Genomic DNA, 12,550 nt, shown 5'->3' with positions numbered 1-12,550 from the left:
AGACAGATGGGCGTTAATTGCTGATCAACAGCCAATCCACTACCCAGAGACTTCTCAGCAAAGGCAGACTCTGGGAGTGGAAAAACACACCCCAGAACCTCACAGCAAAGATCTTTCCAGCAAGCGGGAAGCAAGTATTAAAAAAACAGTGACATCATCATTTGGCCTCACCCCACCCCATTTCAACTTGGAAGAATGTCTGGAAGGCAAAGTCTTTGACCTGGGCAAGTTTGGTCCCATGCTGGAAGGTGGTTTAGTCTGTGTACGGAACAGCTGTTAGCTGCTTGTACCTTCTGGTAAGGTGAAACACTGCTTGATTCTAATCTTGCTTAAGGCTATTCAAGTTAGATTTTAGATCATAGGCTTTGACTTCCCTTCTAGATGTGGGTTGCTCAACCCTATCCTCCCTGCCTGCCCTGCCTCCATTCCACCATTTCCCCCAAACCCACACCCCTCCTTTACCTCTTCCAGCCCCTGCTTACCCCTGCCTCACATCTTTCTGCACCTGAGCCTGCCCCATCTCTGCCCTTCCCTCTCCCTCCCTCCCAAAGCCTCTGGAATGCTATGAAACAGCTGTTCATGGCAAGCGGGAGGCACTGGGATGGAGGGGAAAGAGTTGATCAGTGGGTGTGACAGTGATGAGAGTCACTGAAGGGAGGAGGGAGTATGACTCCAGCTCCAGAGCCCCTATGGAGTCAGCACCTATCATTTAGACTGAATTTCTATGTTTAGTTCTTAGGTAACTAACTTTGATCTCTATGCCTGCTACTAATAATCTCTTAAAATCTTTCTGTAGTTAATAGATTTGGTTTATATTTTCCCTAAAACAGTGCGGTTTGGCAGTTATATTGCAGTTCCCCTTTAAGACATCAATCAGACATAGTATTTATATCCTTTGATTGACAGAAATATTTTAAGGATTTTAATAGAGGTTTTGAGGTCAACTGAGGGCATTAGGAGGGTGCTATTGGTAAAATGGAGCTTTCCCACTGTGTTGAGTTTTAATGTATTGACTGAGTTCATTTATTACCTGAGCAGAACTTTTTTTCTGTTGTGATGTGGTCACCACTAAGGTTACGCCTAAACTGCTGTGCTTTTCCGGGATTCCGGAAAAGCAATGCTGCGTCCAAGGAACGTGTCCACTTTTCCAAAAACATTTTCGAAAAAGCAGACACACTCTTTCTCCATCCCTGTAAACCTTATTCTACGAGGAAAACGAGTTGTGTCAAAAGAGCAGGTTCTTCCAAAATTTGGCATCGTGTAGACATGCCAAACATCAGAAAAGCCTCTTTCGACAGAAAAGCAGAAAAAGATATGCAAATTGTGGTTTGCAATTTGCATATCATTTTCCGACTTACAGTTATAGTCTAGACGTAGCTTATGTGATTATAAGTTTAAGTGTTATGTTAGACAGCCTATAGCTTTTTGGAAGATTTTGTTGATGACTTCTAAATGATACCTGAAAAGCCAGTCATGCATAAATTGATCCGTCAGTTGACTGCCTGCTATCTGATCTCAGTCGAATATTGTCAAATATTCAAGCAAGAATGCCGTAGTGCAGGTGGCAGCCTACTTGTTTGGTAGCATCATGGTGCCATTTTTTCATTTTCCAGCACTTAATTTCGTTGTGTTTTGCACTTCTCTATTAAAATAACTCCCGTAAGGAACTTGTTTTTGTAATTAGGCCTAAGTACCTACCCAAGGTTAACTCTCATGGAACCCATAAAGGCTTATTCATTTTTGTTACTATTCTAATAAATTAGTGCTTTAAAATGTTTGACCATTTTTGTATTATTTCATAATATTTGACTAAAAGTCCCAGGGTACTCTAGACTGCGAGGATCTATCAGAAAAAGAAACGCAAAATGCGCTCCATATTTTGTGTACCTTTTTCTGATACTTTTGTCAGAAAAGACTTTTCCGAAATTTGGTCCATCTAGACTGGGCCAAATTTTGGAAAAAAAAACCCTCTTTCAAAAGCCCCCTTCTTCCTCGTGGAACAAAGAATACAGGGACTTCCGAAAGAGCGCATTTGCTTGTCTGTAAAAAAAAGCAGAAGAGCAAACACTTTCCTTGGATGTGGCGGAGTTTTTTGGGATACCTCTGGTATCCCGAAAAACCCTCGCAGTCTAGCCATACTCTCAGAGGAGTAGCTGTGTTAGTATGTAACTGCAATAAATAAATAAATAAAGTGGGGTTTACCCACAAAAGTTCATGACCTGATAAATTTGTTAGTCTCTAAGGTGCTGCAACACTGCTCAATATTTGCCTAGTTAATTGATAAATAATTTTTTAATCTTAACCTAGTCTATGTCTAACTTACTCTGTCAGTGTTTCTCAAAGTGGTCCACAGACCCACTCTGAGAAAGCTGCTTCAGGGCCGCTCCGGTTTGTTTACTTACCAGCTCTGCAGCCACGGAGTTTCATGGCTCCCATTGGCTGTGATTCACTATTTGCAGCCAAGGGAACCTGTAGGAACCACAGCCAATGGGAACAGCAAAGCTCAGTGGCTATGGAGCAGGTAAGTAAATAAACTGGAGCAGCCCAGTAGCAGTTTTCTCAGAGTGGATCCACGGACCACTTTGCGGAACACCGATCTATGTCTAAATACATTCTAAAAAAATTATTCTCCAACTTTTTAAAATTGTCTTGGGCACAATGAAACACAGAACAACTGTGTATTAGCAACATGATGATTTTGATAGAGACCGTGGGAGGCGGGGAAGGGAGTAAAGTCAATGAATATAAATTATCTATGCATATAATGGATCGCTGTAGGTAAAGATTAAATGAATAATATATTTTGATTTTAATACAAGTGTCCACTCAGGTGCAGCAAACCTAGAAAAACCACCCTTTCAAGTTACTCCTGTGTTTCATTATGCCCAAGACAATTTTAAAATGTTGATTATTTAAGTTATGCTATTATGTTCACAAGAACTCTTTGCATGAGAAAGATAAAAAGGCTCCCATCAGCCAACCAGCTCTTCTATTGAGCCCTTTTATCTTTCACAGGCAAAAGAGTTCTTGTGAACATAATGGTTCAATTTAAATGGCTAAGGTGACCGCTATTAGGCCTCAGGTCACATCAATAGGAATATTTTCCAAGTCATTATTCCAATTCCACAGTTTATTAGTTTTTAAGGATTTTTTTTCCATGATATTATCTTCACTATATATTTTAGAAATCTGCATCTGTTTGCAAGTCCATTTGTTCAAGAACTTCTCCTAAACAGTAAGCTCTAGGACCACCAAATTTGATATGCAGCTTCCTCTTATCATAACTTAAAGAAAGATCAGTGTTTGATTGTGCCAGGACAATGGGATGTGCCTGGAGTTTGATTGTTTCTCATAACATGGAAATGGAGGGGGCTGGTAGAAGGGAGTTATACTGTAGAATGACCACAGGGAGGGCAGCAAGGCATTAGATATGGGGATGGGACAGCTAATACCTCATTGGGCCACCAGGAGGCAGAGGTGGAGAAAAGGGACGGCTATCTACCATATATTCCAAAGAGTTTAACTGATTATGTGTCTTTCTGTGTGTCTGTCTGTCCCCCAACTGGGGGACTTGCACCCCTCCCCCAGCGATGCCCCCATGGACAGGCACGTCTCACCTGACCACAAGCTGCTACAGTGAGAGAGGGCTGGGGTAGTCATCTTCCAGGGACAGCCTGAATAGTGAACCCCTCATCCCCAGCCCCACCCCAGAGAAATGATTTACATGAAGAAAAAATATTTGAGTTAAGGATCCAAGCAATGTTGTATAAATCTTCAGATTTTCCTTTGTTCAACCTAATAAATATGTAATGTCTTTTTAAAAAGCTACTGTTATAACAAAAGGACACCAGTCATTAATGAGTTACCTCATAAGAAATGTGCGTACAAATTTAAGTAGCAAGGATTTATTGCATGCATCATTAACTTTAATATATTTTCATTCTGATTGGGGAATTAGGAGCCTGTGACCATTTCATAACAATTGGGTCTCAAGAGATCAAATTAGTCTCTTTCTTTCCCTTTTTTTAAAAACCACTCCCAAAGTACTATGAGCTGCAAAGACTTTCAACAATGAGTCTTCCAACACATCACATTTCCACTAGCACTTGATGTTCAACCTGTGTCAGAATTGTTTTTGATGCCTGTGTTTTAGATTTTAAAAAAACACCCTAGCCAAACATTTACTAAGCCCATGCTTGAATTTTAGCACCAGTAGTTCTATTGATTTCAATGAAACAATTTGCATGCTTAAAGTTAAGCAGTCCAGAAGAGCTTTGCTAGATCAGGTCCTAAGGCCTAAGTGACGTGTGATTCTGGGAGCCTCAAGTTTCGGCAGAGCTGGTTGAACACCTGGAAAAGAATTTCACAAATACCATCCCTTTTGTGTTATAAAATTCAGGTTTTGTTTATTTTTCTACTATCACCAATTTTGTGTCAGATTGACAAGGGATTGATTAAGATATGAGCATCTGCCCTCCGAAAATCAGGCCCTTTTAAAGTTGTCTCTTTGGTGACACAAAAATGGAGACACCCAAAATCACAAGCTTCTTTGGAAATGTGGGCCTGATTGGAATAGACTGTTTTCTTTTGTTGCTTCTACAATACCAATACAGTTCTCAAAGCTTAGGGTCTGACCCTGCATCACTGACAATGCAGTTATTGCGAGGTCATTCACATCGGTGGGTGTCATTTATTGAGTAATAAATATGGAACATGATTCTCCTCTCACTTCCAGCAGTGCTATAACAATATGGCTTTTTTCATGGGTTAGTCTAGTGTTTACTATCTGGATGTGATATGTGTGTACAGTGCCTAGCACTATGGGGCTTGAATCCCTGATTAGAGTGTCTAGGCACCACTGAAATACACACATGATCCTTAACAATCATAAATAAATAAGTGCATTTCCAGTGGAGTTCCTTCTGGTTCTCCTCTATGATATTCTGCCTCTGTGATTTGAGCTAAAATAAATGGCAAAAGCAAACTCACCACAGTTATTCCATCATTTAGCAAAGACTCTCCAAATATCATCATGTAAAGCTGCTCATTAACGGAGGCCTCTTCAAAAACAGCCAGCGCTGCCACGGGATCCACAGCTGAAATCATGCTGCCAAAGAGCAAGTTCTGCAGCAGGTTAATGTCAGTGAGATCAAAGGCTTCGATCTGGCAGATCCCATAGAGAGAGAGTCCGATGCCAAATGAATTCAGGAGGGATCCCAGGACAGACCACCATAGAATGGACCCAAAATTTTCAAAAAAGGGGCGAGTGGGCATAAAGTACCCCTCCTCAAGGACAATGGGTGGGAGGAGATACAGGAAGTAAATGTTTGTAGTCATTGCTGGTGGGGATTTGTGATCCGTGCCAAAAATGATTGCTCCGACTAGTGCCCCAATAACTATCAGAAGGCAGCTTTCCGGCATGAGGTTTGGCAGTCGGTGGTAGAGATGGAAACCTTGAATAAAACATGGGAAAGTGATCTGAGTTCAAAAGGTTTTCATGCTACCATGTTGCCAACTCTTCCTGACTTCAGACAAATGTTTTCCCCAAGTTGCAATATCTTTTATCAAGTTTTGCTCTCAGTCACACCCGCATAAATCCATAGCAAATCCAAAGGAAATTTCTCTGGATTTATATCAGCATAACTGGGTGCAGAATTTGGCCCTGAATATCTCCAACTCCCACCCCGAGTTTACATTTTTTATTTAATGCGTGTCTGTCTACAAGCATGGAGAAACATTTTTGAACAGCTGCTCTACAATCTCAAGGAAAATTAACACACCAAACCATATCCTCAATGGCAGTAAAGGATGAGGTGAAACCCAATAAAATCTCATTACATCAAACTCCTCTCAGTGCCCAGGGATGGAACCAAAGTTCAGCATCACAATAGGGTAGGTGCTGAAGTGGAGAAAGCCATCTATAAGGATACTCCTCTCTTCTTTCAGAACTTACAGTAACCCTTCCAAGAAGGCTGGGCAGAGGGCTTCAGCTACAGATGAGAAAGGGATGACAGTTCTAGGTAGGCACTGTGGCCAAGCTCTGTAAATTCTGCTGCTGCCAAACCCATGGGGCAAATTAGCATATTTGTTTCCCTTCACACCCACATCCAGACAAGACTCTAAGGGCAATCACCATCAGGAGAGACCTTGGCTGAATGCTGTCCAGAAGCTGCAGAGAGGTCAGGCAACAGCCTAAATGTAAGGAAACTCTCTGCTTCAGGCACATCTCTTGAGACTTGAACAGATCCTAGGTGAGCCATAGATTAAAAGTGTTGGAATCCCTGATCCCTTCCACAGAAGGACTAATCTCTATGGAGGAATCTCTACAAGCTGCATGTTTCTGACGCTCCTCTATGTTGTTCTTGCATAGGATTTCTGAGCACAGACTTTGAGCTTTGTAATTCTGCTCTGAATAAAATCAGTATCAGATGGAGCCACAAGTAAAGATCTCCCTGCAGCCATCAAAGAAATGGGAAGAGAAGATGTCACAGCTCTGATTGAATTCAGTTCCCATTTTCCTCGTGATTGTTTTCCTGGTAAGAATGATCCTATTGAATTTGAACTTTGGACTCAGATCTATTCCCACTAAAATCAAAGACTCTTTTGCCAGCAACTGCAAAGGTAGGCCTTTTCATGTACATGTTTGCATTTGTCATGAAAGCTTTGTGGGTCTGAATATCCTCTCACTAGTACCAGTTTCACACCATTTCAAGTCCACTGATTTCATTATTCCTATTTAATATTCAGCCTCAACCAAATTGAATGGTGCATGTGAAGTGACTAAGAATAACTATATAATCATTGGCAGTGCTTTGGTGCCTTAAGCTATAGACATTATTTTCACAGTTGATGGCATAATTATACCTCTTGAGCTACCAACACCCAAGGGTGAAAATTATTAGCCCAAATTACTTGAAATCATGGAAAGCTATTTTTAAAACAAAAATAGCCTTTTTATGGCAACAGTGTCCATTTCTGGTCTGAACAATTTACAACCATAGAGGTGAAATAGCAGCCAATGAATGCAACAGGTAATCCCATCTTGTACGCTCTGGGGTTTCTTGTACATTCCTCTGACATATCTGGTTCTGGCCACTCAGAAGACAGGAGTTTGGATTAGATCTCCTATGTGTATAGCACAGCAATTCCTATGTCTCCATTTGACCTAATGCACTGCTGTGTTAACAAAATAATCAGCTGAACATGAGCTCCCAATTCAACGCTGTGGCCAAAAGGGTTAATATCATTCTGGGATGCATAACAGGGAAATCTTACGTAGGAGTAGAGAGGCTATTTTACCTCTGTATTTGACACAAGTGTAATTGCTGTTGTAATGTGTTCAGTTCTGTTGTCTATGATTCAAGAAGGGTGATTAAAGGATTATAAACATTCCTTACAGTGATAGACTCCTTTATTTTTTAGATAAAGGAAATGCAGTGGATCTAATCTACCTCGACTTTAGTAAGGCATTTGATACAGTACCACATGGGGAATTATTGGTTAAATTGGAAAAGATAGGGATTAATATGAAAGTTGAGAGGTGGATAAGCAACTGGTTAAAGGGGAGACTACAGCAGGTCATACTGAAAGGTGAACTGTCAGGTTGGAGGAAGGTTACTAGCGGAGTTCCTCAGGGATCAGTTTTGGGGCCAATTTTATTTAATCTTTTTATTGCTGACCTTGGCACCAAAAGTGGAAGTGTTCTGATAAAATCTGCGGATGACACAAAGTTGGGAGGTATTGCCAATTCAGAAAAGGATCAGGATATCATACAGGAAGAGCTGGATGACCTTGTAAATTGGAGTGATAGCAATAGGATGAAATTTAATAGTGAGAAGTGTAAGGTTATGCATTTAGGGATTAATAACAAGAATTTTAGTTATAAGCTGGGGACACATCAGTTGGAAGTAACGGAGGAGGAGAAGGACCTCGGAGTCCTGGTTGATTATAGAATGACTATGAGCCGCCATTGTGACATGGCTGTGAAAAAGGCTAATACGATCTTGGGATGTATTAGGCGAGGTATTTCCAGTAGGGATAAGGAGGTGTTAGTGCCATTATACAAGGCATTGGTGAGACTCCATTTGGAATACTGTGTGCATTTCTGGTCTCTCAACTTTAAGAAGGATGAATTCAAACTGGAACAGGTACAAAGAAGGGCCACTAGGATGACCCAAGGAATGGAAAACCTGTCTTATGAAAGGAGACTCAAGGAGCTTGGCTTGTTTACCTTAACCAAAAGAAGGCAGAGGGGGGACATGATTGCTCTCTTTAAATATATTAGAGGGATAAATACCAGGGAGGGAGAGGAATTATTTAAGCTTAATACCAATGTGGACACAAGAACAAATGGATATAAGATGGCTTGTAGGAAATTTAGACTTGAGATTAGATGAAGGTTTCTAACCATTAGAGGAGTGAGGTTCTGGAATGGCCTTCCAAGGGAAGTAGTGGGGGCAAAAGATTTATCTGGCTTCAAGAAAAAACTAGATGGGTTTATGAAGGGGATGGTTTGATGAGATAACATGATCTTGGTAACTAATTGACCATTCATTATCAGTGGGAAATAGGTCAATGGAGGGATGATAGGAGTTACAATAGAGAACTTTTTGGGTGTCTGGCTGATGAGTCTTGCCCACATTCTCAGGGTTTAGCTGATCGCCATATTTGGGGTCGGGAAGGAATTTTCCTACAGGGTAGATTGGCAGAGGCCCTGGAGGTTTTTCACCTTCCTCTGTAGCATGGGGCACAGATCACAGCTGGAGGATTCTCTGCATCTTGGGGTCTTCAAACTATTTGAAGGCTTCAATATCTGAGATATAGGTGAGAGGATTATTCTAGCAGCGGGTGGGTGAGATTCTGTGGCCTGCATTGTGAAGGGGGTCAGACTAGATGATCATGATGGTCCCTTCTGACCTTGGAGTCTATGAGTCTATGAGTTTAGTCTAGTTCAGTGTTTCTCAACCTTTTTTTCATAAAGTATCCCTTTAAAAAAAATATAAGAAGTACTCCCTTAAAAAAAAAAAAATTAGAAGTACCCCTAGTACCTACAGTTTTCAGACACACACAATTTTTTACTACCATTGCAACACATTTGTTTAAACAACTTAATCGTAGCTAGGCAGGCGCTGAAATTTTTGGGTATAAAAAGTACAAAAATAATAAAGCTTTCTAAAACTTACAACAAAAATTCAGTTTTCTCCAAATTTCAGTTGTGTTGAAGTACCCAGACTTCTCTTGAGTACTCCTAAGGGTACTGGTACCACTGGTTGAGAAACACTAGTCTAGTTAACTTAACAAAGGGATGGTTAAGGAATGACTTGACTCCAGTCTATAAATACCAACATAGAGAACACATATTCACTAATGGACTCTTCAATCCAGCATAGAGAGGTATAACACAGTCTAACAGCTGGAAGTTGAAGCTAGACTAGCAGTTCTCCAACTGTGATTTGGGACTCCAAAGTGAGTTGCAACCCTGCTTTACAGGATCATCAGGGCTAGCATAAGATTGACTGAGGCCTTGGGCCGAAGCCTGAAGTCCAAGCCCCACCACCCAGGGCCAAAACCTGGACTCCATCACGCAGGGCTCAGGCTTCGGCTTCAGCCCTGGGTGTTGAGGGTGAGTTATAGACTCCCTGCCCAGGGATGAAGCCCTTAGGCTTTGGCCCTCCTGCTCCAAGTGGTGGGATTTGGGCTTTGGCCCCTGCCTGGGGAGGCAAAGCTCAGGCAGGCTCTGGATTCAGTACCCCCTCTGAGGGTCATGTAGAAATATTTGTTGTCAAAAGGGAGCCGCAGTGCCGTGGAGTTTCAGAACCCCTGAACTAGACATAGTCAGATTGGAACTACGGTATACATTTTTTAGTGAGAATAATTAGCCATAACAATTTATCAAGAGTCTCCATAACTGATAAGTTTTAAGTCAAAATTGGATGTTTTTCTAAAAGATCTGCTCTGGAAATTATTGTGGGGAAGTTCTATGGCCTGTGTTATACATGAGGGCAGACCAGATGGCTACAGTGCTTTTGGTCTCAGAATCTATGAATCTGTGAACAAGAAAGGAGTCAAAGTTGGTGCTGAATTTGATGATGGTTTTACTAATGAGGACATGTTTCTAAGAGCTGGCTTGAGATCATCAACTAATTTCACACAGGGAAACAATTGTCAGTGACAACTATCTTTGCTCCCTATATGCTGGATGGCTCAAACACGAAAAGTTCTATATCACAAGGCAAATTTCAGGAGTCAACCAATCTCACTGACCAACTACTCAATGGGAATATTCAGATATTATATGTAAACTTTTGGGGCAGGAGCTGTAAAGTTACTATATGCTTGTACAGCACCTAGCACTATGGATCCCAACATGATTGTACCATTTAGAAACTAATATATAAATGCTAATTAATAATAATGAATTATTGTATATAGGATACATGCCAACTAATCTTTGTTATAAATATGGCCCTGATGCTGCAAATAGTACACTCTCTTTCACTCTCATTCATATATACACATATATATACTTGTAGAATAAATGTATGTGTATGTTTGAACAATATAATAGGTATGTGGGTGTTTATGTTCATATGATAAATTGCATTTACAGTATCTTGTACACTGACTGCTAGTCTACATTCTGCCCATTAGTCCTTCTCATCCAGGCCAACCAGTAAAATTTCATTTGAGCTATTTCAAATAGTAAACATTTCAAAATATCTCCAGGGATATATTTCCCTCCATTCCCCCCAGCCTGAGCATTTCTCCCTCCCCCACAAAGTTAATTAGGCCTGAAGTTCAGGACATGCAATCTCAATCTTTCATGCTGCACTTACGCCTGATATATTGTCCCATTTAAAGTTAGAAACAGCTGAAAAAGGGGAGATTGCTAGCTTCCCCACCCTGGGGACAGACAGAACCTGCTTGTAGCCTAGAAAGGTCCTGGGTTTCAGAGAACTTACATGGTATCATTTATAACATTTTTCTGATGCCTACGCAGTTGGCATTATGACAACTAAGACATTTGTTTTTTCCAGCAAAGGGCATTCAAAAATAATCTCAATAATTTAGAAACATTCTCCTACATTTATAAAACAGTTTGGCTATCAAACATGTTTTACTGCTTTCTTTAACTTCTTACCTACAAAAGTTTTTTTTCTCCCCTCCCACCCCCTCACCCCCAACCTCCCACTGCCAAAAGAAAAACTTCACCTAGCCATGTTCTACTTACCTATTTTTGCAAGGGATGCAAGAAGTATCCAAAGTGTAACTTCATAGGGAATTTGCACATAGTTATAATCCACTGTAAAAATATCCAGTCTCTCATCCTGAGGAGAGCCCTCAGCATTGTGATGGTCAGGTGGAGTTGTTGAGTTACTGCCCAGGTTAGATACATCAGAATAAGTAGCAGCAGAAGGGCACTCAAGAGTCAGTAGCAACAGCAACCAGTTCAAAAAATTACCATGCATAAATATCTGAGAGCCCATGTCTGGGGCAGAAATGTTCTGTTATACTATATGTAATATGTACTGTACACATGACTGCATGTATTCTTTCTGTCTGCACTGACCCTAGCCATCGAGATTGCCTTAGGAAATTATCTATCAAGTTATCACTTTAAAAGTCCCAACATCCGAGTGTCTTTGAATTCAGATGAAGACACAGGTATATGCAGGCTTTTGAAATCCAGATAAGAACTTCAGCAACCTTGCACTGTTCAGGAATGCAGTCTCTCTTCTCCTGAAGATTTTTATACTTGCTCTAGGCTTAGTAGTTTTCCTTGAAACAGAGAAAACTAGGAAATAATGAACAGAACTCATTTACCAAATACCACACGTTAAAAAAAATCACAGGGCGAAGATCCCAAAATGCTGAACATGTAGACTTGCCCGCTCCATAACCTTGTCTTCCTCCCTCTCTTTCTCCTTCATGTACTCTATGTGCCCAAGTCAGCAGGTAACTCAAGCATCTGATTAATGGTATACACTCACTTTATTTGTAATAAACCAGTTTAATTGAAAATAGACCCTTCAAAGGTTCTGTTAGTGACATCTAGTGGACATCCACGAAGTTGCACTTTCAATGTATAAAAACAAGTCCTGAGGCACTTTAAACACTGAAGCTTCAGGGGATAGCTGAGTTAGTCTGTAGTGTACAGGATAAACTTAAAAAACAACAAATGGTCGGGTAGCACTTTATAGACTAACAAAACATGTAGATGGTATCATGAGCTTTCGTGGGCACAGCCCACTTCTTCAGATGATTGGGGTTTTGAGTTTAGGATGTGCAGACCCAAAATAAAAACCCTAGCTACCATATTGTACAGTCATCCTCACATGCTTTTTGGCCCAGTGAGTGTTTTAATATTTCATACATGAAACAGCTTCAACAGGAGAAATGGAGAGAGAGAGAGAGAGAGAGACCCAGTCACAATGTCCCATAGCTCAGTGGTAAGGGCACTCACATACAAGTTGGGCTCACATCCCTGCTCCACATCAGTTAAAACTAGAGCATTTGAACCTGTGTCTCCATATCTTGCGTGAGTGATCTA

At 40.8% G+C, this 12,550-nt stretch overlaps 1 protein-coding gene across 1 annotated transcript in view; it reads right to left on the bottom strand.

The window, feature by feature from the left end:
- SLC9A4 (solute carrier family 9 member A4) overlaps positions 1-11,916 on the bottom strand; it is a 45,812-nt gene extending 33,896 nt beyond the window's left edge. Inside the window, exons 1-2 of the mRNA XM_006127647.5 lie at positions 11,231-11,916; positions 4,990-5,453 (exon numbers count right to left, since the gene is read on the bottom strand). Coding sequence (XP_006127709.3) covers positions 4,990-5,453; positions 11,231-11,486 — 720 coding nt within the window. The 5' untranslated portion in view covers positions 11,487-11,916. The remainder of the gene's footprint in view (positions 1-4,989; positions 5,454-11,230) is intronic.
- Between the last annotated feature and the right edge of the window lie 634 nt (positions 11,917-12,550).

This window comes from Pelodiscus sinensis, chromosome 1, assembly GCF_052426305.1.
Source record: "Pelodiscus sinensis isolate ZL-2025 chromosome 1, ASM5242630v1, whole genome shotgun sequence".
In the NCBI taxonomy this organism is placed as follows: domain Eukaryota; kingdom Metazoa; phylum Chordata; order Testudines; family Trionychidae; genus Pelodiscus; species Pelodiscus sinensis.
The sequence above is the reverse complement of the archived record's forward strand: the minus strand, read 5'-3'. Positions and strand labels throughout refer to the sequence as shown.